Source organism: Festucalex cinctus, chromosome 15 (assembly GCF_051991245.1).
Source record: "Festucalex cinctus isolate MCC-2025b chromosome 15, RoL_Fcin_1.0, whole genome shotgun sequence".
Taxonomy (NCBI): domain Eukaryota; kingdom Metazoa; phylum Chordata; class Actinopteri; order Syngnathiformes; family Syngnathidae; genus Festucalex; species Festucalex cinctus.
The window spans coordinates 17,213,128-17,237,655 of record NC_135425.1 but is presented as its reverse complement, the minus strand read 5'-3'; the positions used below and the strand labels follow the sequence as shown (position 1 = coordinate 17,237,655).

At 37.4% G+C, this 24,528-nt stretch overlaps 3 protein-coding genes across 10 annotated transcripts in view; 2 read left to right on the top strand and 1 right to left on the bottom strand.

Annotated features, from left to right (window-relative positions):
* The window catches only part of rassf6 (Ras association domain family member 6), a 39,568-nt gene extending 31,628 nt beyond the window's left edge, over positions 1-7,940 (top strand). The window contains exons 1-11 of one of the 7 annotated variants that reach the window (XM_077497145.1): positions 738-844; positions 2,812-2,888; positions 2,996-3,074; positions 3,615-3,775; positions 3,961-4,055; positions 4,900-5,096; positions 5,344-5,445; positions 6,097-6,148; positions 6,259-6,377; positions 6,599-6,696; positions 7,345-7,940. In XM_077497145.1, coding sequence (XP_077353271.1) covers positions 2,818-2,888; positions 2,996-3,074; positions 3,615-3,775; positions 3,961-4,055; positions 4,900-5,096; positions 5,344-5,445; positions 6,097-6,148; positions 6,259-6,377; positions 6,599-6,696; positions 7,345-7,420 — 1,050 coding nt within the window. In that variant the 5' untranslated portion in view covers positions 738-844; positions 2,812-2,817 and the 3' untranslated portion in view covers positions 7,421-7,940. The other 6 variants (XM_077497148.1, XM_077497141.1, XM_077497147.1 and 3 more) reach the window with 6 other exon arrangements.
* A 320-nt stretch (positions 7,941-8,260) lies between these two features.
* Positions 8,261-12,658, bottom strand: LOC144002367 (cystatin-M). Its single transcript, XM_077497569.1, has 5 exons — positions 10,422-12,658; positions 10,115-10,349; positions 8,819-8,970; positions 8,637-8,738; positions 8,261-8,454 (listed from the first exon to the last, which is right to left on the bottom strand). The coding sequence occupies exons 2-5, from the start codon at positions 10,200-10,202 to the stop codon at positions 8,350-8,352; spliced, it is 447 nt and encodes a 148-aa protein (XP_077353695.1). The 5' UTR covers positions 10,203-10,349; positions 10,422-12,658; the 3' UTR covers positions 8,261-8,349.
* Positions 12,659-13,588: 930 nt separating this feature from the next.
* The window catches only part of il11ra (interleukin 11 receptor subunit alpha), a 33,415-nt gene continuing 22,475 nt past the window's right edge, over positions 13,589-24,528 (top strand). For both annotated transcript variants that reach the window (XM_077497850.1, XM_077497849.1), the window contains exon 1: positions 13,589-13,755. The gene's annotated coding sequence lies outside the window, so the exon portion shown is untranslated. The remainder of the gene's footprint in view (positions 13,756-24,528) is intronic.

The following is a 24,528-nucleotide window of genomic DNA, read 5'->3' as shown; positions in this document are numbered from 1 at the left end:
ACCACTAGATGGTGCTATAGCTCTAACATTGACAATCCCGGATGCTCTATTGAATAATTTTGACCAAAAATATAATTACAATAGCCTTTTTATTTGGTCATTTATGACTCAAAAATCTTCTATTTATCAGAATTAACACCTTAACTGATTATATCTACTTTTCTGTATTGCTTCACCCACCTGTTTAGAGTTGTGGGGACGTAGACGTATGCTTTAGCATATACAAGAAGTGCGTCATTGTATTAAAACGTTGAAAGTAATACATTAATTTACATTAATTTACTTTAAATGTAATTTTTATGTTAATTGTTTTGCTATGCACATTTTATAATTTGTATTGTATTTATTATCCTTGCTTGATGTAATTTGAAACCTTTAAATAAAAATAAATATATGTATATATATATATATATATATATATATATATATATATATATATATATATATATATATATATATATAATTATTTTTTTTTTTTTACAAATAAAAGAGCATACTGTATTCAATACGGTACAAAACATGTTATGCTGCAAAAAAAAAAAAAAAAAAAAAAAAAAAAAGTATGTTGCAGTGCACAGCCCACTTTGGCTCTTTCAAAAGGCAATTCGAATTTGATGTCAGTCATGTCCTACCTGATGCCCTACCTCTCTGCCCTTCCTCCTCCGACAATGATTAACCAGCTGCTGCTTTTTGATACCTGAGCTTTTCGTATGCTGCATGTGCTGCACTCTGAACCTATCAACACACAAACATGCACACGCAGGCATGAACACGCTCACACTAGAAGACGTCAAACATGACAAAAAGACATATTCAAACACTGGAAGATTAACTTGCTAGTCAGGTAGGACTGATCTTTATAACATACATTTGCCTTAATACGAAGTATACTAGAGCGTAGAGCTAATAAAAATTGTTCTCCCAACTTGTCATTTTACATACATGCATTCACATTTGTTTGTTTCGGTTTATATATTCAACTTTTAAATAAAACAGCTGCAAAACTGAGATTCTGACATTCAGTCTCAGGTGTGCAGTTTGTTTACATTTTTATTTATATAAATAAGTCCTGATGCTAACACCTGACACTAATAATAGTCAACTGCACGAGAAAATTGAGAGGGGAATGATAGAGGAAGGCAGTAAAAAAGAAACTGGGTGTTTCACCATCTACCTTATGCCTTCTCTTGTAAACTAGGTACATGTTCCTTCTGCTTTACAGCTTCACAATAAACTCTTATTTTATTGTGTAAAATACTGAAGCTCACATAGCTATGATGGTCAGTTCAAAAATCATTTTTTTCTGGGTAGTTCAAGTAGATTATTTAGAATAAATTATGACAATTAAAACACAATTGTTCAAACGTTACATTTAATGTTTACTCTCCTTTGATGGCACACACAAATACTGCGTTGTCTAAGGAATTATGTTGGTCTACATGCTTTTGATTACTTGTTTTGCACACACTTCTGACATGCTTATGACTAGTGTTGTTCTGATACTGATATTTGTATCGGCGGAGGCGCCGATACTGCATTAAAACAGCGGTATCGGTATCGGTGAGTACTCACAAGTAACATGCCCATACCATTCATTCCAACGCTAATATAGGATTTTGGATGCAGCATCTTGTGTCTTGCTCGTGCACGACATTCACTGATATGTGACATGTTCACTGCATGCCGATCTAAGATATCCTATTGGCCCTTGAATGCTCTGAACCAATGGCAGGACAGCTTTTTCATGTTGAGGGAAAAAAAAAACGTAGGTATCAGTTTCGTATCGGTATCGGCCGATACTGCAAAGCTGGGTATCAGGATCGGTATCGGGGGTCAAAAAATGGCATCGGAACAACACTACTTATGACACACATATATATATACACACACAATGAAGGCGGGAACACCATGGGTGTGATTTGTTTGCTCCAGGCCTTAGAAACTACATGTTAAGACTTGACAGAAGACCAAGTTCACTCTCACATCAATACAGCTTGTTGGGGGTAAATGTCTGACTATGTATTTCTGTCTTCAGAAATGTTTCCTACAGCCTTTTTTTTGTGTGTAAAAAAAAAAAAAGAAGTAGAAGAAGTTTAAATGTTTTTACTAATAGCAAACAATGTGCCTTTAAATGTTGTTCTTTCTTGCGTGAAATGCACATTGTGAAGAAGTCGGTCAGATGGGGGGGTGCTTCGGGTTACTGGTGACAACTACTAAATACTTGGGATGTTTCTTAGCAGCAAACATGCTGAGACAGCGCTTGCAGAGAAGCAAATGGGTAAGTTCTGCTGTTGTGTCACTCGTGGAAACTGAGGAAAGGGAGAATTACGTGTAAAGAAACGGAATGCAGAGAGAGCATTGGTGGATATACCAAAACGATTCAGTGTTTCTGTCTGAAGGAGAAACTGTGCACACTGTACTCACTGGTTACTGGGTGGAGTACTGTTATTAACTCGATTCAAGAGCATAAGAGAGTGACGGCTGGGGCAGAGAGAGTGAGAGAGAGAGAAGGGGATAAATATAACACAAAAACTACAGAGGGAGAGAGAGAGAGACTGGGAAAAAAATAGTTGACACAAAGAGAAGAAAGAAGAGCCTCAGAATGAAATCGAAGAAAGGAGCGTGAAGATAAATGTAAGATTTATTGTGTGTGAATTGATCATTTTTCTGCATCTATTTTTAGAATCATGTGCGGCAATGACATGCACACGACCACAGCATTTTTATTTTTGCTTCTTTTTCTAATCACATGTTGGCTTTGCTTTTGCTTGCTCGCACACTACATCTGATTGCCTTTGTGTCTTTGTGCAGTAGTTGATGCTATCAGAAATGAATGGGGCAGGTCTTCTTCCACTGGTCCAGGCAGGAGATGGGAGGACTCTATCCAGGTGAGTAGGATTTAACACTCACAATGATACAGGAATCCGTTCATCATTCCACTGTTTGATTGAATCTTAAATGCTTTGTTTTGTTATCTATCGCTATTGTTTTTTAGAGCAGAGTTTCTCTCGTTGATAAACACCTACAACTGCTTCCTCAAGGACCAGACTCAACTACATCTCAGTTACTTCCAGGTAGTATTCATCACATTGCACATTATATGCACATCTGATGTTGTCATGTATGTATTGTTATCTCATTCTCTCATCAATTTAAACAAAATCAAGCACTGTTATCTTGCATTGGATTTCATTAGTGAAGCTCAGTCACAGTTCTGAGGTTCTGGGCTCCAGCCTTCCTGAGAGAAATTTGCATATTCTTCTCATGCTTGCATGTGTTGTCTGCAAGGTTTACAACCACATTCTGAAAACAAGTATCTTATGTAATTGTCTAAAATGCCATTGGTGTAAATATGGGTGTGAATGGTTGTTTGTATATGTTGCCTGCGAATGGATTGGATGAACCAGTCAGTCTACCTCACCTTTCACCAAAACAAAACAAAACAAAACAAAAAAAAACAATCTCACCTGTGACCAAGGGCTTTAGAAAATTGATTTTTTTTCTCCACATGTTAATAAATCAAACACAATGACCATTTTAATCATGTATTTTTGGGCCTTTATCTTTAAAGTAATTTCTGATGCAATTTTTTTGTTGATTTGATCCTAATTCAGCGTGATGATGGGGAAGTTGTCGTCGAAGGCTTCCTAAATATCTGCTGGGGAGTCCGAAGACCCATTCGTCTGAAAATACAGGATGAGAAACAAATGATTCCGTCGGCTTCTCTGATGTCATCTGACCCAATCAGCCCAGTCAGCCCACTTGGAAACAGGAGGTTGATTTCAATTTTAGACTGCTGTTTTTAAGGCATCAATAGGTGAAAGTTGCAAGAGCCTTGTTGCTTTTTGTAGACTCATGGTACAGTAAGGCCACTTTTCCCACTACAAAGTACTATTTCTTAACGTTACCACATTGAGATTGTTAAATTTAAATTAAATTTGCAAGCTTGTGTCTTTGCAGGGGTATGTCACGATGGGGGGAGTATGTCGACCTGCACCAAATAGATGAGATGGCTGGTACAGCACATGAAACTGTCATCAAAAATCCTCTACCAGGTTAATTACTTTTTTGCCCCTTTCATAGGAACATGTTTTATACTGCTTTTAGTATGATTTTGAAATTCGAGTACTCTAGTACATTAGTTAAATAGCAAGCTTTCATTAAAAAAAATGTTTTTATGCAAATAATTTTATATAATGTTTAATAGCAAATAATTATTTACAATTTATTTATGCACTAAAGTAAAAAAAAAAAAGTCAATGTTTCAAATAGGGATGTTCGATACCACTTTTTTTTTCAGACCGATACCACCGGTATACGGATACCAACTGCCGATACCAGTAGTACATTTTGACAAATACAAAAAAATCACTAAAAGATATTTTTAAACAAATATATTTCCTTTAATTTTGACCAAAAAAACAAAAAAAACAGCACAGTCACTCTTCAATAGTCTTAACGCTCAAAATAAAACACAAAAATGCTGTTTTAGTTTAAGATTCACAATTGTGAAGTATTTCCAAACCGGTGAAGTTTTGGTGAAAAACTGCTGCAAGCTAGCGCCAGTTACAGGCAAGGAGGACTCACTTAACGTCTTCCCCCTCTGCCATCGGTCGCTTGTACTCGTCTGCGTCACGAGTACTCGAGTACTTGAAAAAAGGCTGGTATCGGCCCCTGATATCGGTACTCGGCCATCTCTAGTTTCAAATATTTCAGTGAGAAATAAACTGGCTCAGTGTTATGACTTCTTATCGGTTTGAGGTTTTTTTTCGATAGAATATTGCATGTTTGACTAGACTAACCATTCAAGTGAAGGGGTCAATATACATTTTCAAATTATTATTTACAGCTACATTACACCCAATTTCCAATTGTTTTCCTACTTTGTACATCCCAAAGGTGCTGTTTATGAGACCACAACACTGCGTCCTGTGAGGCAAAAGAGCTACGAGCTGGAGTCGGAGTCCAACCTGTTCCGCTGTATGAGTGATGCATCGCTGGTCAAGAGGAGGAGTCGGCGAGGCAAGTCAGCCGCACAAAGAGAGAGAGAGCGACAGCACCGCTTTTCTATCAATGGACACTTCTATAATTATAAGGTATGACTGGAGTAAGGTTTTGTACCGTCTATCACTGGCCACAACATTGTAGGGACAGTAACGATATATCAATAGTGCTAAAAGAAATGTTGCTTTCATAAAGATAACTAGAAATGCATGGGTACAACTATACTGTGTCCCATTAAGCATCTTCCAGTTGTTTATAATTTGATACGTAGAGTCTTCTAATGAGTGTTTGTATTATTGTTGGTAGCCATTGTTCATCAATGTCTTACTGTTTTTCTAGACATCCATCTTCACTCCTTGCTTTGGCACTGCCACCAAAGTCCGCATTACTAGTAGCATGACCACAAACAAAGTCATTGAACAGCTACTAAACAAATTCAAGGTGAGGTCAGCAATGAAATCAACATTTATCCACAGTTAAAGTGGGAGTCAAACTTAAACATTTCTCGACAATAATATGTTATATGTGACCTCGCGGGTCTAAACGTGACATTCTGACTAATATCACATTTGTGGAATATGAGTTATGAAGCAAAATCCATCCGTTTTTATCCTTTATAGCCATGGCCATTTTGCCCATTTGCTGTCGACTGAAGATGACATCAATGTTGCTCAGGGGTCAGAGGACCAATCATAGCTCACCTGTTTTGTGAAGCTGCGCTTTGATTGGTTGTTACCTGAGACCTGAGCAACATTGATCTCATCATCAGTCGACAGCAAGTGGCAAAATGGCCGCCCCCTGAGGTGGATAAAAATGGCTGGATTTTGCTTCATAACTTATATTCCACAAATGTAATATTAATCGGAATGTCATGTTTAGACTAGTGAGGTCACATATAACATATTATTGTGCCAAAAAAACAAAAAAAAAAAGGTTGACTTCCTCTTAAACAATCAAGAAAACACGTGTCACTGGATTGCATTTTTATGGACTATCGTTGACAATTTGTACATGAGTATTTTATGACTGACTGTAGTAAGGTCATTCCTTCAGATGTCAGACTTTTTAATTCCTTGCATGTTAACCTCACAGATAGAGAATGACCCCCAGGAGTTTGCACTATACTGTGTTCACCAGAGTGGTGGTAAGGTTTGTTTGTTATACTGCACAGATGTTGCGTTGTAAACTAAAGTTGAAAAGTTCGCTTTATAATCCGCTTCAGTGACTTGTGCAAATTCACCTTGTTTTACATAGAAAAAAGGAAGATGAGCAATAGAGACCAGCCGCTGTGGGAACGCATCCTACAGGGGCCCTCTGATGACACCATGAAGATATTTTTGATGGACATGGATGAAGAGGAAGTCAGCAATGATGTGAGTGCATCATCTTCATCCTATTGTACTCTAAAACTACCAAATCCTTAGTGATTCATGAAGCATTGATATTGAGACACCCAGTAACAACGTAACACTTTTAAAATTATTTGAATTCACCAGCTACATTTGACTAATGTGCAGTGCTGCATTTCCTACAGAATAAAATTGGATGAATTTGAGTTTGTTTGTTTTTTTCTTCTCCCAATGTAATCTGCCAGGTGGCCCAATATCTTAACTTGGAGCTTCCCATCTTGGAGCAGGTTCTACTGAATTTGAGAGAAGAGGAGAACAGGGAGATACAAATGGTTATCAGCAAGTTAGTATCGGATCTTTTACAGTTACATTCTCTTCTCGTGTTTTGACAACATGCCTTGCACAGTCAACTAATTAAGTCTATGTGAACCAACATTTCCATATCCAGGAACTCATTTTCATCAATAGTCCAAAAACAAAACAGTTGCATCCTCATTGAAAAATATGACTATAACAAAAAATAAACCTGCAACTAAAATAATGCATCTCTGACATTATTAGTAACAACTAATTCACATTATTTTTCAGGAGAATATAGAATTAACGTTTGCGTTAGATCACACGTGTTAAGATCGGGTCCTCGGAGGCCTGAGTCCTCCATGTTTTCAAGGTTTTGCTACTCCAACACACCTGATTCGATGATCAGGATCATTATCAGGCTCCTGCAGAGCTTGCTGGTGTGTTTAAATATGAATCAGCTGTATTGAATTTGGGAAACCTCGAAAACATGCAGGACTAAGGGCCCTCGAGGACCGGACTTTGACACCACTGCATTAGATCTCTTAGTGTACGCTGTATTGTTTGTCATTCCGTTCGTCATTTTGTAATAGGCCCATTGTCATGATAACTACTGCAAAATATTATTTTGTTTTGTGATCAGATAATGAGATATATTCAAATAATCAGACGTGTGCGTGCATATTTCTCATAGGTACCATAACCATCATAGAGTCTTGTCCCGTATGCTGAGCAGCAAGATTCCACCTCACATTGAGACCAGTGTCTAACAGATGGAGCACATTGAACAAAAACAACAACAAAAACAACAGCTAGCTGGATTGCAACAAATTAGGAAAGAAGAGAGAGAGCTAGAGAGAGCTTCTGTGTCTATATAAAAATGACAAAAACAAAAATTCCACTGGACCAAGGACTCAAATTCATCCAAGATGTCTTCAATGAAACGAGAATTTGATTATTTTGTTGTGTTGCTGTTAAAAAGTTAGTCCTCAATTCAAGATGTGGAGGATTTAAGAAAGTGTATACCAGGGAGCTGATCATTTGAATTAGTTGGAGGAGGGAAACATGCAGGAGAGTGGCCCTCGAGGACCGGATTTGGGCACCCCTGGTGTATACCTGTACTGTATTTCTTTCTGTCTGCAATTAATGTCACCTTAAAGTGTTGCATGAGGTTGGTAGCAAACAAGCAAACTGCTGAAAGCCCGAAAGATTGACTTATAAAGCACATTGAGTTGCCTTGTGTATGAAATGTGCTATGCAAATAAACTTGCCTTGTCTTATTCGACATGATTTAATGACTATTCATTTGGAATGAAGCACAAGTGACAAGTGCAAAACACACTGGCGTAAGTGTGTGTTTAAGTGTTTGAAAAGTTTACTCATTATTCATTGCATTTGAAATATTATAAAATCTCATCAGAACAGACTTTCAATACTGTATGAGCTCAAGTTAAAAAAAAAAAATTAAAATTGCTTCCAACACAGTTTAAGTAAGGGTTGTATGTAAAATGTGATTTTATACATTTTTGCATTTATGAAAAAAAAAAATAATTGAGACATAAAAGAATCTCACTTCTCTTCATTCATTATAAAGTGCACGTTTTATTGATCAGTTGTGTCCATAGTAAGTTGCTCATTACACACGCAACTTTCAGTCGTTGTACCAAAATGTAAGTGGGGGGGGGGAAAATCAAAACAATTAAGCTTGAATGTTGGCTTCTGTTCTCTTGCACTTGGGCTTCAGCAGCAGCTCATGTTTGTCGTTGCGGGGGTTGAGCTTGACCTCAAAGTGACACTTCAGATGCTGCACATGGAGAAAACGACAATATCCGGCGTAACAATAACTTCATGACTTTATATTCTAGATGCTATTTATGCAGTAGTTTATTATTATTTTCTATATTACCAACATATAAAAATAAAACAAGATTGTTTGTTATGGATTTTCTATTGGGTCACATACAGAATGGCATGAATGAAATGTACCTTTTTCTCAAGATTGCAGCTGTTCAAGTCGTGATTTTCACCCTTGAGACATTTGGTTTTTCCCAGCACTGCATTGATCCTGTAGTTGATGCTGTTGGTTACCTATAGAGTAGCATAACAAAATCACAGTTTCAAAGAGCAGAAAAAGTATATTGTTAAAAGCGTCTTTCACGCAATCTAACCTGACTCTGTGCAGACGTGATGGACATCAGTTTGAACAACTTCTTGGCTCTTGAATGTGCGTTGAAGGTATCCAAGGCATGCTGAGCCGCCACCTGAACCTCTTGCGACTCTGGACTCTTGTCAACCCAGCCACCTAATACAATTGCTTTTCCTGTGGGGTGATAAATATTCAGAGAAAAGCTTAAGATTGTGTGCAATCTGTTTCCAGAGAGGGGTTCAAGTACTTCAAAAACTGTAAAACCACTGAAACCGTGAAGTTGATTTTGAGCTACCAAACCAGTCTATATGCCTGCCAACTCTGTAGAGCTTACATTTTCCAGAGAATAGATCCAAACTTGTGGCAGTAGCATTCATTGAGTTTTCAAACAAACGAAAACGTTACTTTTCTTCTATTTTAATGAAGGCTAGACTAATACCATAGTTTAGGAATTTTCTACACTACCATCCCTTCCTCCGTTGTGTTGCAATCTAATTCCTACTTTCTAAATCAATGCGGAAAATTAAGCCTGCCACCACTTAGTGGTCGCTTTTTCCTCCCATGCCTTGTCAAATGTTCCAGGACCGGAGCTGTTCTGTAAAATGATGGAAGATCAAGAGACAGTTAAGATGGCGATGGAAATAACTTGCAAATAAGCATAAGGAAATCTAAATAATACTTCTCTGATGGTAAATACAGCTGTAGGATTCACTAAGTGTGCACAATTGAATTTAACTGTCAGCTATTACAGCAAAATGAGCAGGTTGAGTAGTCACTATATTGTATTATTTTAACACCCAGGCAATCTATCCAAATATACTGACTGTTCTTTTGTCTTTTACCACATTTGGTGTCAACTAGCTCTGATTATTATTCTTCCTAAGTGACTCCCAACCCCAACTCCACTCAGCCAACAGAAATAGCAGCTCGGCAATGACGATTTTCTCAGACAAAGCCAAAGCCTCTGAGTCATAACACTGAGCCAGACCGCATTTTGCCGTTGTGGCATACTTATAGGGGCATATACAAGTTTAGTTTGTGCGGTATTGTGTATAATGAAGTATGGCTCCCATTTTATAAATCACTGATGGTTTTCTACTGTAACAAAAACATGGCAACTTATTTATATCATTATTTATTGATGGCAACATTGACAAAAGATATCAACATTACTATTGTTGTTGATTATATACCAAGCCATTAACTTATTAGGGAAGAAAAGGGTGCTGAAAAACTTGCAAAGTTCGCTATCAAATTTGTAGGTTTTCATTAGTCCTGCTTTTGTTCCTATTTTTAATTTATTATGCACTTTACTTACTTGGTACAATGACTTCCTCCAAAGGTTGATCCCCCACACACATTTGAACAACTGAGAGACATAGAAGCACTGACAGAGGGAGATTCATCTTTACTGGTTGTCTTGTTGAGAAAGATGCTGGTGAAAAATCCAAACGAAGATCGTTGTAGAGCAGGTGAGGTTGAACCACTTTATAGGCCAATATGTCTTGATGCCAAACAGATGTTTTTTTCAAGAAAATGTTATGTGAGTCCACCTGGAGAAAAGAGCAGTAATAAAATTTAAGTATAAAAAGAAAAGTAATGGTGCTAAAAAGTGAACAACTTGCCTTTTGGGATGTGAAAGTGTGACTTCACTCTCCGGGTGCTGGAGCGACAGTGAGGCAGAGTGAGGGAGAGGAGTGTGTTGTTTGTCAATGGTGGTGACTTTGCAGAACATCATGCCTGGTATGTTTCGCAAGTCAATGGCGACCCACCCACTGACTGGCAATCACGCCATGTACACAGGAATTAAATGGTCATCAGTGTTTTAAGTACCCATGTGTGCATGTGTTAAGTTGTCGGGATTGGCGTGTAGTGTATGTGTGATGCACTTAATGAACAAAAGTATCAGCATGACGATTACAACTGAAACAACAATAATAATAAAGGTTAATGTGTACATTTCACTCTTCAGGGAAGACTTTCTACAAGATGTTGAGTGTGTCTGTAGAAATTTGTGTCTATTCATCCACAAGAGAGAACATCGTTGCGTTTGATGATAGATAAAAGGAGCTCGTATGTGCCAGTGCATGTCAAAGGTGTTTATTTAGTGCATGGGTTGAGGTCATGTCTTTGAGGTTCTTCCACAATAAACGTATTTAAACACAGCCTTAAGTCTGTGATTTGTGCAAAGGAACAGCAAAGGAGCTTCCCCTAACATACAAATATCCATTATGTCATGAGAAGGATGCTAGAATTGTGACTTGGCTGGGAATAATTGATCTATCATAACCAATGTTTGATTCATTGTCATGACTTGGTCATGCCAGGGTTAAGTTTGGGTCATGCAAGGGTTATGTTTGTGTCAAGTCTGTTTTGACCTGATGTAACCATCATCTGGTTTCAAACTGGAAAAACGCTATGTGATGTCAGGAGCTATGTTATGTCAAGAATCTTTAATCCCTTTAGTTGGTCAACAGCCAATCAAATAATTCCATGTCGGTCCTTTTACCCACATGTCTAGCCACAGCCAATCAGATCAATTGACTGTCTATTTAAGCCAAACTGAGAAGCGTGTGTTTGTCGGATTATTACCACTGTTCCTCTGTGCATCTCTGCAGCCCAAGGGGGCTTGGCGTCTCGTGATTCTCGAGGCATTCTCATTGTTTCTCGTCTGGCCAAGTTTGTTCTACGCCTCTCGATGTTATGTGAATAAATAGTTAAAATCTTATTTGTGTCTGCGTTTTGGGATCAAACCTCAGAACATAACACATTAAGGTGTGAAGGTTTTGTATAGTATGTGCTGTCACAGCATGCATCAACACTGTCATTTTGTCATTATAATAGATGGTCTCAACCATTCAAATGGTGGGATTAAATACACAAAGGTCAGCATTGCCATGAATGAAACTGATAAAAGCCGATGTATTGTGTCTGCTTTTAGAAAGAAAGGTGTTCATTGGATGACTTCGATCTGTGCTACACTCTAATTAAATGAAGTTATATATCAGTAATATCAGTACTTATCTGACATTTGAAAAAAACTGGCATTAGTTCACCCTTTTACAATGTGCATGTGTAACTACTTTTGTCCAAGCAGTATTTTTCCAAGCGTTTGTGTAATGAGACAGAAATTCCTGCAGAGGGCGCAACATGCATAGTCAAGTAGCCTAACAGTTCAACGTTAGCTCCAGAAAGTTGAAATGAATGATTCCAGATTCCATTAAACCAAAGGTGACTCAGTGGTGTTCTTTTGACAAATGGCAGAAACATGTAGGAAAATAAGTAAATACGACGAAGAATAAGAAGAAGTAGTATTATAAGTGACAGGTTAGGCTAAAATGAACCCATTTGTGATTCTGAACAACCCCAAGCTGTGGACCCATAAAACGTGAAAACAAATAATAACTAGTGCAACAGGTCTTGTGAATACTATTTTTCACATCCACCTTTAAATTCAAATGGAACTAACATAATAGACATGTTGTCATTTGTCTTTTGGTGGCCTTTCTTTCACTACAATTAATTGTTTCTCATGAGACAGACTGCATGTGAGTCTTTTACAATTAAACTTCATTATTAGATCAAACTTCAAAGCACCCCACGTGCAGCTACAACCATTTTCTTGGAATGGAGTGGAATACAACAATTACAATTTAAATTGAAATATTCTTTCAACAGACAAGTCATCATTTGTCTTTTACTGTGTCTTGTTCAATGTCTAATTGTCTCTAATGAGACAGAATGTGACTCCAAAATTAAACTATTAGATCATAACTTGAATGCTCCGCATCAATACAAAGGTTAGATTAAATGAACATTACACACATAAAACAGCACTTTTATCACTGTTTTCAAGGATACTGGACTGGACTGTTTTTTAACACAAGTAAGTAAGTAAGTAAGTAAGTAAGTAATATTTATGCATTGTTTTAATTGTCTATAACTCTAAACTCCAATTTTCCGATGAAAATATAGTTCATTATTTGTGTAATTTTGAGGTCACTGTTTTACTCGTTTCGAGTGCATTAGTTTGAGAGCTAATGCAGTTTTTGTTTTTTTTGTACATATGAGGTATAAACAAACAAGGTTGTTGGTGTTCGACAAAACTACATTACTGACATCAACCTAATTGTTTTCACGAATTAGCAGGGCCCATTAATGATTTTAATGCGATGCTGTTCTCACATTTTGTAACAGATAAATATAGAAATAGATCAGTGTCCTGTGTCGGTAAGAGAAACTAGCTTGGATCCTCATATAGACATTGACTCATGTAACAGATCTATTTTAATGCATTGCTTTTGTGCTAACAACTGAATGATTTATCTACTGTGGATACCCCCCCAAAAATAAAAAAATAAAATAAAATAAAATAAAATAAATAAATTTAAATAAATAAATACCTAAATAAAATAAATGTAATTTGATTGATGACTATGATCAAAAATAAATTTGGACAATAGGCTACAGTAAACATGTTCGTATATGGACTGTACATGTGTATTCAATTAGTGGGCAATATGAACAACACCCCTGATGTTCTCTTTCATATTTATCCAATTGTTACATTTAAAATAAACAGATATAAACCGCCAATTCCTGACATTTTGAATAAAAATCGATCCTGTTTGTTCTGTTTCAAGGGCAATGACTCCTCAGACCTGCGCTCACTCCTCAGTACATAGTGTTGTTTTTCCCAGACTCAGTATAATCGCTTTACAGTCACGCCCCGCCCACTAACCTAATGATCGACAGCTCGTTCACCCAATGAGGTCTCTTCTATCGTGACTGGCCTTCTTTCCCTTCCTCCCCTCCTCCTCCACGTCCAACTCGGTTGCTGTGTCGCGCCGCTAGCTCACCTCTCGTGTCTCCGGGAAGCCGAAGAACACCTACCGAAAGTTCCAAACATGGGCGACAAAATAATAAGGACCGCTTGACTCGGGGGGGAGATTTTCCAAGGTAAGTTAGTTCATTTCGAAACGTTCAAATGAAGCGGGAGGAATGGAGGAGAAGGGAATTTAGCAAGCGGGGTAGCTGCTGCGCGTGCGGCTGCCAGAAAGTTTATCCGGCTCACTCTTTAGGGACAGGAGGGAAATTACTCCAATGTTTGTTGTCCCCGTGGGAATGTGTCATACTATTATCATGTGCGTGCACCTCTTGACGAACCTCAACATGTTTGACATGATTATTAATTGTTCTAGCTGATATGGTCTGAACTAGGTGTCCAAATAACAATTGTTTTGTTGTCAGTGTTGGGGATATTTTTTTAAAAACATGTGATATTTATGTTTATTGCCTGCATTTCAGTTTTTGTTTAAGTTGTGTGGTGGTAACTTAAGGTCTTCAAGCTGTCAGCTGTGCCTCTGCTCCCCGCCCACCCCTCCTCATCCTAAAATGATAAACAACATCATACCTGTTCCCATGTAGTGATTGCCACTGGAGAGAAAATAGAGCTGGAGACAGCGGTCTCGGGACTACAGATGTGCATTCCTGCAGCCAGTGAAGTGATCAAGGCTTTAAATAGAGCCCAACAGGAATGCAAACAGACCCAGTCGAGAAACCAAGCCTGGGGGGCGTCTCGGGAGTAGTAGAGTAAAGGTATTTTGCTTAAAATAAGCAGCAATTTGTGCCCCCCTCTTGAATGTCATTGCAATTAGAAAGGACACACCGTGCAAGGATACTTTCATGAGAGGATGTCGCTCTTCTTCCACTTTAAAATATGGTGTTGCAGTTCTTTAAGAGACAAGTAAGAATGGTGAAAACTGCAATTTGTGAGTTCTTTAAAATGATTCCTTTCTTTTGTTGTTTTGAATAGGCCTGGCTTCATCTTGGTAGATAGAAGATGGCTTATCACCGGAGGTAGCTTAAAGGGATACTTGACTCATGAGACATTTTCAGCAGTAAAAAGTTAAATATTTGGCCCAAAATTAATTTGATAACTTCATTATTTTTCATGTAGAATTAATACCTTTAAAACACACTTTCCACTTGTTGTCGATTGAAGATGACATCGCCTGTGCTGAGGAAATAGGTAGGCTAACGACCAAACACGGCTCACCTGTTTTCTGGGTTTGGCCAGCAAACTGAGCCCTGATTGGCCGTTACGTTACCTATTTCCTCGCCACAGGTGATGTCATCTTCAGTCTACAGCAGTGGCAAAATTACTTTTTAAAGGTATTAATTGTTCATGAAAAATCATGAATTTATCACATTATTTATAGACAAAATATTATCTTCTTACTGTTGAAAATGGCTCAATGAGTCAAGTATCCCTTTTTGGGAGGACCATTTGTTGTGTTTTTGCTGTTGACCAATGACTGGAAAATGCATGAAAAGTTACGAGTTGTAATGGTTCTAACTACTTCGCTAAGTTGCCATTTTCATTTGCCACCTTCCTGACCTAATCAGGAGAGGTTTCTCAATTGTAATCTCTCCTTGGTCCATTTTTGGCAGAAAATTAAATTTGATACCCTTATATAACCAGAACATCTCTTCATTACACATACTGTTTTTCCACTGTCAAAGTAAAAATCCATGGAGATTAGTTGAGAAAAAAAAAATGTCTTCATGTTCCTCTTGAGATTCCTCCATCCCAAATAAGTCATTTGGCTATTGAAAGGTGAAAATGTAGTTTAATTGGGATTTTTTAAATAGTGTAAGGGAAAGCTCACTTTTTGCTTTTTGTTTTTAAACCACACATATATAATCTTGTGTTATAATGGAATCTTCAAGATTGAACATGATCCATTTCAAGAAAGTGGTTGACCTTATCAGTTTATAGTAAATGTTGAAAATTTAATTGTGTTCCTTGGTAAATATATAACCATTTGTTACCGTGATGCTAGTGTACAAGAAATTTACTCATGTACAAATAAAATCTGCCCTCTATTTTCACTTTGATACGGAGAGGGAAGTAACTTCTGTGAGAGCGATTCACCTCACACAAACTTTGTGCAGATCACTTTTTTTTTTTTTTTTTTTATCATAAAAGTTTATAAAGAAATTCACCGCAGTCAAAATAAAGGTAAACCAATCAAATGGGTCCTCACGGTTACAGACCTGCAACAGATTACTGCTTGTCGCTTCACATAAACATTAAACAACTCTCAAGTCTGAACATTACATTTCATCATTCTTTTTCATTTTATTCACATTATTATTAGTGTAGTCAAAATGTACAGACGAGCAATAGCAAAAACACATACCTGTATAACACTTTTCCAAATCTTGCATCTATTTCTGTTTGTTGAGCCTCATGACTTTTATTCTCCTCATCTCATAATATAAGTGCATCACCAAAAAAAGGGGCAAAACCAAAAAAGTGAACTTAATTCATGTAAAGTGTAACAAACTATATTTGTGCATGAGATATGCAGAGGGCTCCTGTGATGTCCTACTTGAAGCTGTCTGCCCTCTGGATATTTGAGTGACTTTTATTTTGACTTTTCCCTGAAATGTAGGATTTTTGCAACTTCAGGGACGTCCAACTATAGAGGTTCCATTGTATATATGCTTTTAAGTTTTACTTGGTTAATGCAGTCTTGTTCATGTCAGGGCTGACTCTTTTTCAATATTCATGCTCAGAAAGCAATAACTTGTCTTATAGTGAGCCAACATTTTCTACTGAAGCACAAAACAATATTTTTTGGCTTCGCTAAGTTATTTTTCTCACAGCTAAACTTTCCTTGGAAGCTGAATTGCATTTGAGAGAGGTTCTGGTTTTAGTTTCTTCACCTTCCCTTGATAGCCTGCAGACAGCTCTTACTGGCAGTCCAATCTTTTTTCCACCGCTGGCCAAAACATACATAGACATACTGTACATGTGTACACATACTGGCTCCATATGGACCTCCTCACTGCATGCACAATATACATTTAGCACATGCCTACAGACCCAAAGGTTCTGAATGCACTTATAAGCACATAATCATACGTACCCAGTACTCCAAACTCTTCATATTTTGCTCTCTGCACTTAGATTTCACTCGTCGCACACATGTGGGCCCTCGGTAATCAATTCAAAATTAGAGTGAAAGCTGTTCCAAGAACTTGAACACTGCTTGCCAGCTCTGACTCTGAGGCCATACTTTTCTTGGTATGTGTGTGTGTTTGTATGAGAGAGGCGGAGAGAGCCAGCTTTTGATATTGAACCAACTTTGAGGGGCCTACAATGGGGCATTTCTTCTCCACTCTGCTTCTTTTCATGCAGTCTATCCCCACTCATACTCACCAAAAGCAGAGCTCAGTATTTTTCAGGCAGTACTTTGCAACAAAATAACAATCTCAAATTAAATATGTACTACATAGTTGCCGGTCCCTTTCTAGTCTGACCTTGGTTCCCGATATTAATTACAGTTCCTACTGCTCCAAGCCGCATAGTGAAGCCACTAAAGTGGAGTCTGGTCTTGTGGCTTAGAGTTGTGGCTTCCTTTAAGCTCAGCTGACCAATAAAAATAGTGATATTGTTGTGATAATGCCCCTGATATTTTGCATGAAAATAGAGGTTTTACCTGCATGAAAAATGTACAGTGGAACCTCAGTTTTCTTGATTTATCGAGTCCAAAAAGTCTGACTGAAACCGAATTGGACAAAAACTGAAGCAATTGTTTACCATAGAAAATAATGTAAATCAAAGTAATCTGTTACAGACATCTAAAACTATTTTAAAAAAATATATATTTTTAGACTAACTATAGTTTACCATACTGAATTCAATGTGAAGTAATTGTAATGCACATTGTGCCACTATTGATGAAATGAAGGGGAAGCCTCCACTTTGTACTTTGCTGTGAGTTATTTCTTGAATTCTATTCTGTTTCTTGTCTTCTTTATTCCATGGCTGGCACTTTGAACGTTCTTGCACTTCATTAATGTAACTTATCGAATACCTACACTCCATAAATAAGCAAAAAAAATAAAAATTAGAAATGTGTCTGATGAATGCTTGTGGTGACACCTACTCAAGAAAACACTCCATAAAGTTGCACAGGATGCCAGATTCCAGAGCATGAATGGCTGAGTCACACAGGCAAGCGGATGAGTTTGGTACGGACCATTTTCAATTGTATTTTAAATAAGGGGATGTACGAAAAATGGGCTAACATTTTTGCAGGAAAAAAAACTCAGAATCTCCTAACATTTGAAGAAGTGTCAAAAACGCTTGTGCTGCAGTGACTCTCAAAATGTTGTCAGATGTTGGTCAGGCATACGTGAAACTGGCTTGATTGCTACGAAAAAAGTGATACACATGCCAAGGTGTATTATTGATGAAGGAACATTCCAAATCAAAGATGTTTCCAGTTTCCACAAATATTCTCAGTTAATGTAGGTTTTACTCTTTCAATTTTCTAACTTCAAAAAGCAATGAATGACTTTTGAAACACCTTGTACTTACTACAAGTAATGACATGGCCATTGGATATGTAGGGATTAGGGATGTAACGATAATAGCAAAATTATGATATTACGATTGTCACTGATTATCTTAGTTTACATAATTTGTTACACTTCAATTTTGTCACACGTTGATTATTTACAATCAATTCCACACAATTGACATAATTCTAAATCAGTTAACCCAGTAAGTAATTATGTCTCTCTCTGCGATTCTCTTTAACCAACCTTTTAGCATTCTGTTAAAGGAAAGGGTAACATTTTTTTTATTTATTTATCAATTTATGGTAATTAACTCGATTTGAATCCGTTACCTCTGATGGATACAGTATTGGCAATCTCTATTATTCACAGTGCAGTTTAGAATGATGTTGCCTGAACTAAAAGATAAAATAAAGGAATTATATACAGTAGTTCCACTACCTCTTGTGTGGCCAAACTTAAAACATTTTTCTTTTGCAGCAAGGTAACTATTCTGGACATGTCATTAATAATTGATAGACTTGTCAGTTTCAGTTTTGATCGTGTGCGCTATGATGGAGCAAAACATTTCTGAGAAAGATTTGCCTTTGAGAAAAACAACTTGATGTTTAACCTACCATGAAAGACATTTTTAAACTGTTGAATGTTTTTGAGATGCAGTTTGACTTGATGGTTTAAAGTTGAATTTGTCAGTGTTTTTGTGCTTGTTGTTTGCGCGTGCATGCGAGTGCACGTATGTGCTGACATAAGTCTGATGGAATGTCTTTTGAAGATGCGTATGAACCAGCTCCACCTTTTCAGTTAAATTTTACTGTAACCTTTGACACAAATTCAAGGTTTTTTTTTCTTCCTCCTCTATCGTTGCCTTTTCATGATTTTATTGGCTCTCTCACTCTCTCTCTGCTTTTTTATGCCTCCTGGCTGCCCAATCCTGCTGTGTTTGTTGTTTTTATGGCGCATCAGTGTTTTTAAAGGAGCCTAAAGAGACATTATGGAGCGTGATGATGATATCAGATTTGGCGGGTACATGACAGAAACTAATGGAAATGAAGTTAAAACTGCACAAATGATTTTTGTCCGGTTGTGATCACACTACAAGAAAAGTTGTGTTGTTTTTAGCATAGAAACACTCTTACGTGCTGTAGTTGTGATAAACCTGGAGATCAGATGAATGCTTAGTGTGTCACAAATTCACAATAGAACTGTTTGCTCTCGTGATTTTGATTATGTGGAATTTGATTTGATTTGGTATTTTATAGTTGGAGCTGAACCTCAGCAGTATGTCTGATGAGGACCCAGTAATTTGTCACAATGGAGTTGAAACTATTTTGTTTTTATCTATTGAATGTTGCATGCTAACATTTGTTATATTTTCATTTCAGTCTTTTGACAATTGGCAATTTACAATTTTCTCTATTTACTTCTGTGTATTGTCCAGAGTGGGTACCATTATACTGTACAAAGTATAAAGGGACAAGGACTGGACAATGAGAGTGGGCGCCAGCTCTTAGCAACACCTAAACGCACTTTCTCTGCTGTCATCACTTACAAGGAAATGACTTCCAATTAGTGTGATATTTGCCTGGAAGAGGCAACTAAAAAAATTGAAATAATCTTATTTGCGTTACATCTTCCAGAAGCTTTTCAAGGAGTTTGTTTATGTACAGCACTTTATATACAGCTGTTCTTAAAGCGCTTCATAAATAAAGTTGAGTTGAGTTGAGTTGAGAATGTTTGTGAGAACTGTAAGTTATGAGAGGCATGATAAGAAATCCATGTTTTATTGTTAATAGTTTTAGTTGTCTACCATAGTGGCAGCGTAGTCAATATAATGTAATATGGAATTCTTCAATACGACTATTCGTGCTTTTCAAATGACTTGTTGAGAACTCAAGGGACAGACACATGCACACACATGCATGTACGCACGTGTCTCAATGTCAACAAACTTTATATCATGGTGGTACATTGAAAATCAGACTCGCATCAGTCTCTTCATCTGAATCAGACAGTCTAGATGGATAACTATAATTTAGCCCGTTTGTTGTGTTTGTGTTTTAAACTGGTATCTTACTGAGCAGCAAATGCTTGTGAATGCAGCAAATTTGGGGTTTTCGTCAAGGTTCGTACAAGATTGCAATTTTGGTAAAGGGTTGACTTTTTGAACATGTTCAAAATGTATTTGTGCCAAGTAATAACTATCTGAGACCATTGTTGCATCCTTTTACAAACCCTGACAAAAAACCCAAATTTGTGACGTTTGCAAGTATTCGCCTATGTGAGTTTTGCTGTGAACTTCATGTCTGATCCATTTGTAGATAGGGAAGTAACGTATACAAACATCATGATACGATATTATCACAATATGAAGGTCACGATACGATAATTATCACAATATTGTGGAGAGGTTGGCGATATATAAAAAAAAAAAAAAGTTCACAATATTGTAAAATAATGAGCTCATACTTAAAAAAAAAACATGTGCTTTTGTACATAACAGCATATAACAACCTACACTCTCTAATAACACTTAATAGTGAGGCACTTACCTGCACACACACATTGAGCTCCTCCACATATTGACTTGGTGCACAAGCATATTACATTCCCTTTCATCTAACCAATAGCGTGGATTTTAACCATAGAATGACCGAAACATTCCTTGTGAAATTTAAACTGCACTAAAAAAACAAACAAAAAAACTAGGCACCAGAGAGTGCTAGACTGCACAAATTTGGAAGATAAATAATTGGGTTTCTAAACCACTGATGGAGCTTGTGAAGATGAAAGGCGAAATGTCTTCCATGGCAACCAAAACAGTCTAGTTGCAATCGATTCAAGTTAAAAGTTAGCTTTTTTTCATTGCTGTGTAAACGAGTGACCGAAACTAATGTTTTTACCCTGTGTATGTCTTGTGTAAACAGACCATTGCTGTGTCTGCCAGTGTAGAATCTTAAATTGGATAATGGCATCAATGGGAAGCTAATGTAATGAGGCCAAGACAGCGTTGACGTTACATGACTAATTGGACCTGGTTAACAGCTGAACAGTAGCACTGTCAATGAACAAAGTATCTGTTTTGTCTCAATACCAGTGGGTGGGAATATCTCGCCATCCCAAGATTGTATCAGGTTATGATTCAAAGGGCATGAATGATTCGATTCAATTCAAGAACCATGTTTTCAAGATTGAAATAAATGAATAAATGGGAGAGACAAATGGCAAATATTACATTTGAATTTCTACAACAAATGTTTCTCAGCTCTGCAAAACGTGCCTATAGTGTTCGCCTCTCCGTGTTGCTCAATACTTCATTGGATGGCCGAAAAAGTTCCAAACGGCTGTTACTCATGCTTGTTTGGACGGGATTGCTTCATGTGATTCTTCATGTTGGTCATTTTCCAAAAATATGTTTGTTTTGTTTCAAATACTCATTTACACCCACTTCAGGACTCTTTACTGTTTGATGAAAGGTTTCTTGTTCTACCAGCCTGACTTATTAATCAATTGCTGAATTTTTTTTAATCAATTCAGAATTGCCTAGATTTCAACATTTAATCATACATTATAACTTGAGTTTTACTAATCTACTAATCTCAACTCAATGGCTAGAAGCAGATGGCTATCTTTTCTCAATCACTTAGTTACTTCTTGTTTCCTCCCCAGTTTCCAGGTACTTTTTCATGGAGGATTTATTGGCTCTGTAAATATCTAAAAAATGTTTCTCCAACATAAAAAAAAAAAAATGTTTTGACCTAACTCTTTTCTACAATCACTGAATCCTATTATGCGTATTAACCTTTATCATTCTTTTTATTTTATTTTTTTTATTTTAATAAATTTGCAAACAAAGTAAACATAAACAAAAGGTACTAAAAGGAACGAGACTAACGCTTAGAGCATATCTGAAGACTGTTTTTCATTGACAAGAACATTGTAAATTTTATTATATATAATCTGTTTTGCGTCACTGCTCATATCAGCTATTACAAACACGGATCACTTCCTGTTTACCAGCAGTCTGCCAGAGAAAGACCCAGACAAACTGCTCGGAGCAGTATGTAAAGGCTTTCTGTATTGATAGAAGAAGCTTGTTACTAGCAGGGCAGTATGGAGTGATATAAACGTGCTCATTATTCTCCGCTCCATGTGTTTCTCTTTGTATCTGTTAGAAGTATTTACTGTAAATCATGAGACGTTCATTTGGTTTGGACTGTGTTTTGTCTGACCTGAAGCTATTCATACTTTAATGCATCGTTAAACAGATGCTGATTTATGTTGTGCGCAGTAAATTTTACCATGGCTGTCTGGTCTGTATTCCCTCTTAATCTCATGTTTTTTGCTTACTTATTTTTCCAATATCAGTTTCCCCTCATAAAACTTGTGCTCTCAGCGACACTACTTTCACTTTTCCTCTCTCCCAAGTGTTTGGGGACCATCGGTAGCAATGGGCAAAGGATGGAATTCCCAGCAGCATGACTCACTACACAAGAAATTCGGGGTTGACGTGTGATGGTCACAATATGTTTGTGTGGGTGGATGGGTGGAAGAGAGTATCTGCTTCCCAATATTTTTCCTTCCTGCTGGAAAAAACAAATGCGGAAATGCTTTAACCCCTGTTAAAGGTCTGTCAAAGAAACAATAGCTGATTACTAGTTTAAATTATACAAAACCTAAAATCAATAATACAATAAAAATGCTTAAAAACCACTTCTGCATCATGTAAACATATCATTCATGTTCTTAAAAAAAAACATTCATTTGTAGTGCGGTCATTTGTTACATTGGAATCTTTCAATAAATCGTTTGAAGTGGGATTTGAGCTTCTAGTGAATCCAAGTGTTTAAAATTCGCATTGTTATGAAATGACACGTTCATCAATCACAGCTAAATCTGTACATTGTATTTTGTGTATGTGCATGCATTTTTGATTCTCGGCGTTGCGTAAAACGACAATCTCCAACTATCTGCTTTATGTCTCTATAATTACTTCCAGCAGTAGTGTGGCGCCAGTCAAATGCACTTGGACGCTGCATTTACTTCTCTCTCTCTCTCTCTCTCTCTCTCTCTCTCTCTCTCTCTCTCTCTCTCTCTCTCTCTCTCTCTCTCTCTCTCTCTCTCTCTCTCTCTCTCTCTCGCACACACACACATACCCCCCCCCCCCCCCCCCCCCCCCACACACACACACGGCTATCAGCACAGTGTGGCAAACCAGATTTAGGCAAAGTTTTTTTGGGGGGGGCCAGTCAACCTGCTGTCTTATGGCCTTAGATTGAGTTAAGTAAAGCAATCATCGTCTGCGACTGAGCGAGAAGTTATTTTTTTCCAAACTTTGACAGCAAGCCAAGAAATTGGCTGGTCGATCTGTTTATCTTATCATGACTGATAGTTGCTTAAATCCGTATCTGGTAATAGGTTATGCAGAAATTGATGGAAATTGATTGGATAGATTGGACTGGGTGTATCTTTTAAGCCTTGTTGATATTATGGAGAACAGATGTTGGTTGTTGAAGAAGTAGAAGTTGAGTCGGTTGTTGTTGAAGAAGATCCTCTTTTTTTGATATGTATGTACACAAGTGTGCATGGAATTTGACCTCTGCATTTGACCCATCACACTAAATGCACACTGTTAGTGGCACCCACTGGAGCAGTGGGCTGCTTCAGCGCCCGGGGAGTAGTTCAGTTAAGTATCAGTGTTTTGCTAAAGGACATCACAGCCATGTGTGCAGAGGGAATGGTCTTGAACTGGGGTCCCCCTGGTGACAGGTGACAATTTTAATCACTTGGCTACGGCTGCCAGTGAACCAGTGCTGTCTCAAAGTGAACCCTTTTAGACTATTTGGACATTATGTACTCTCATGACAGGACATTGATGTATTGACAGAAGTTAATTTATCTACACATGATTGGCAAGATGGAATTTTCCGATTTTCCAAAGGCACATATACTGCCTTGGTTCTTTGTTAAAGCTAGCAATACCTTAATGTAGTCTAAACAGTCAAGCCGGGTTAAGCTCTATAAAAGGGGCAGTTGATTTTCTTTCTGGGGTGTTTTTGTGTCTGATTTCCACCAGTAGTTACATTTAAGAGTTAAGAGTTAACTGCAAAGTGGACCTAAAGAAGGAGTGGGATTCTGGTGAGTTATTCGTGTATGAAGAGGGGGACGTTTGCCAGAGGAGTTGCGCCCTGCTTGTTTACAATAAAAGGTCTGCACATTGTCTCATTTGGTGTGAAAGCAACAAAGAAGGCGTAAGTCATTTATGTCACCAGCACCAAGCAATGTCTTGCTACATAAAGCGAAGCATGAGCCCAAAATCCAACCACAGATTTGCATAAACAAGTTTGTCAGTAACTAATT

Bases quoted from the DNA above. Each gene is read 5' to 3' on its own strand.
- LOC144002367 (XM_077497569.1), bottom strand. From the start codon at position 10,202: ATGAATCTCCCTCTGTCAGTGCTTCTATGTCTCTCAGTTGTTCAAATG. The intron at 8,971-10,114 runs GTAAGTAAAGTG...ATCACCCCACAG, and splicing joins GGAGGAAGTCATTGTACCAA to GAAAAGCAATTGTATTAGGT. The intron at 8,455-8,636 runs GTACATTTCATT...CTCCATGTGCAG, and splicing joins GCTGCAATCTTGAGAAAAAG to CATCTGAAGTGTCACTTTGA.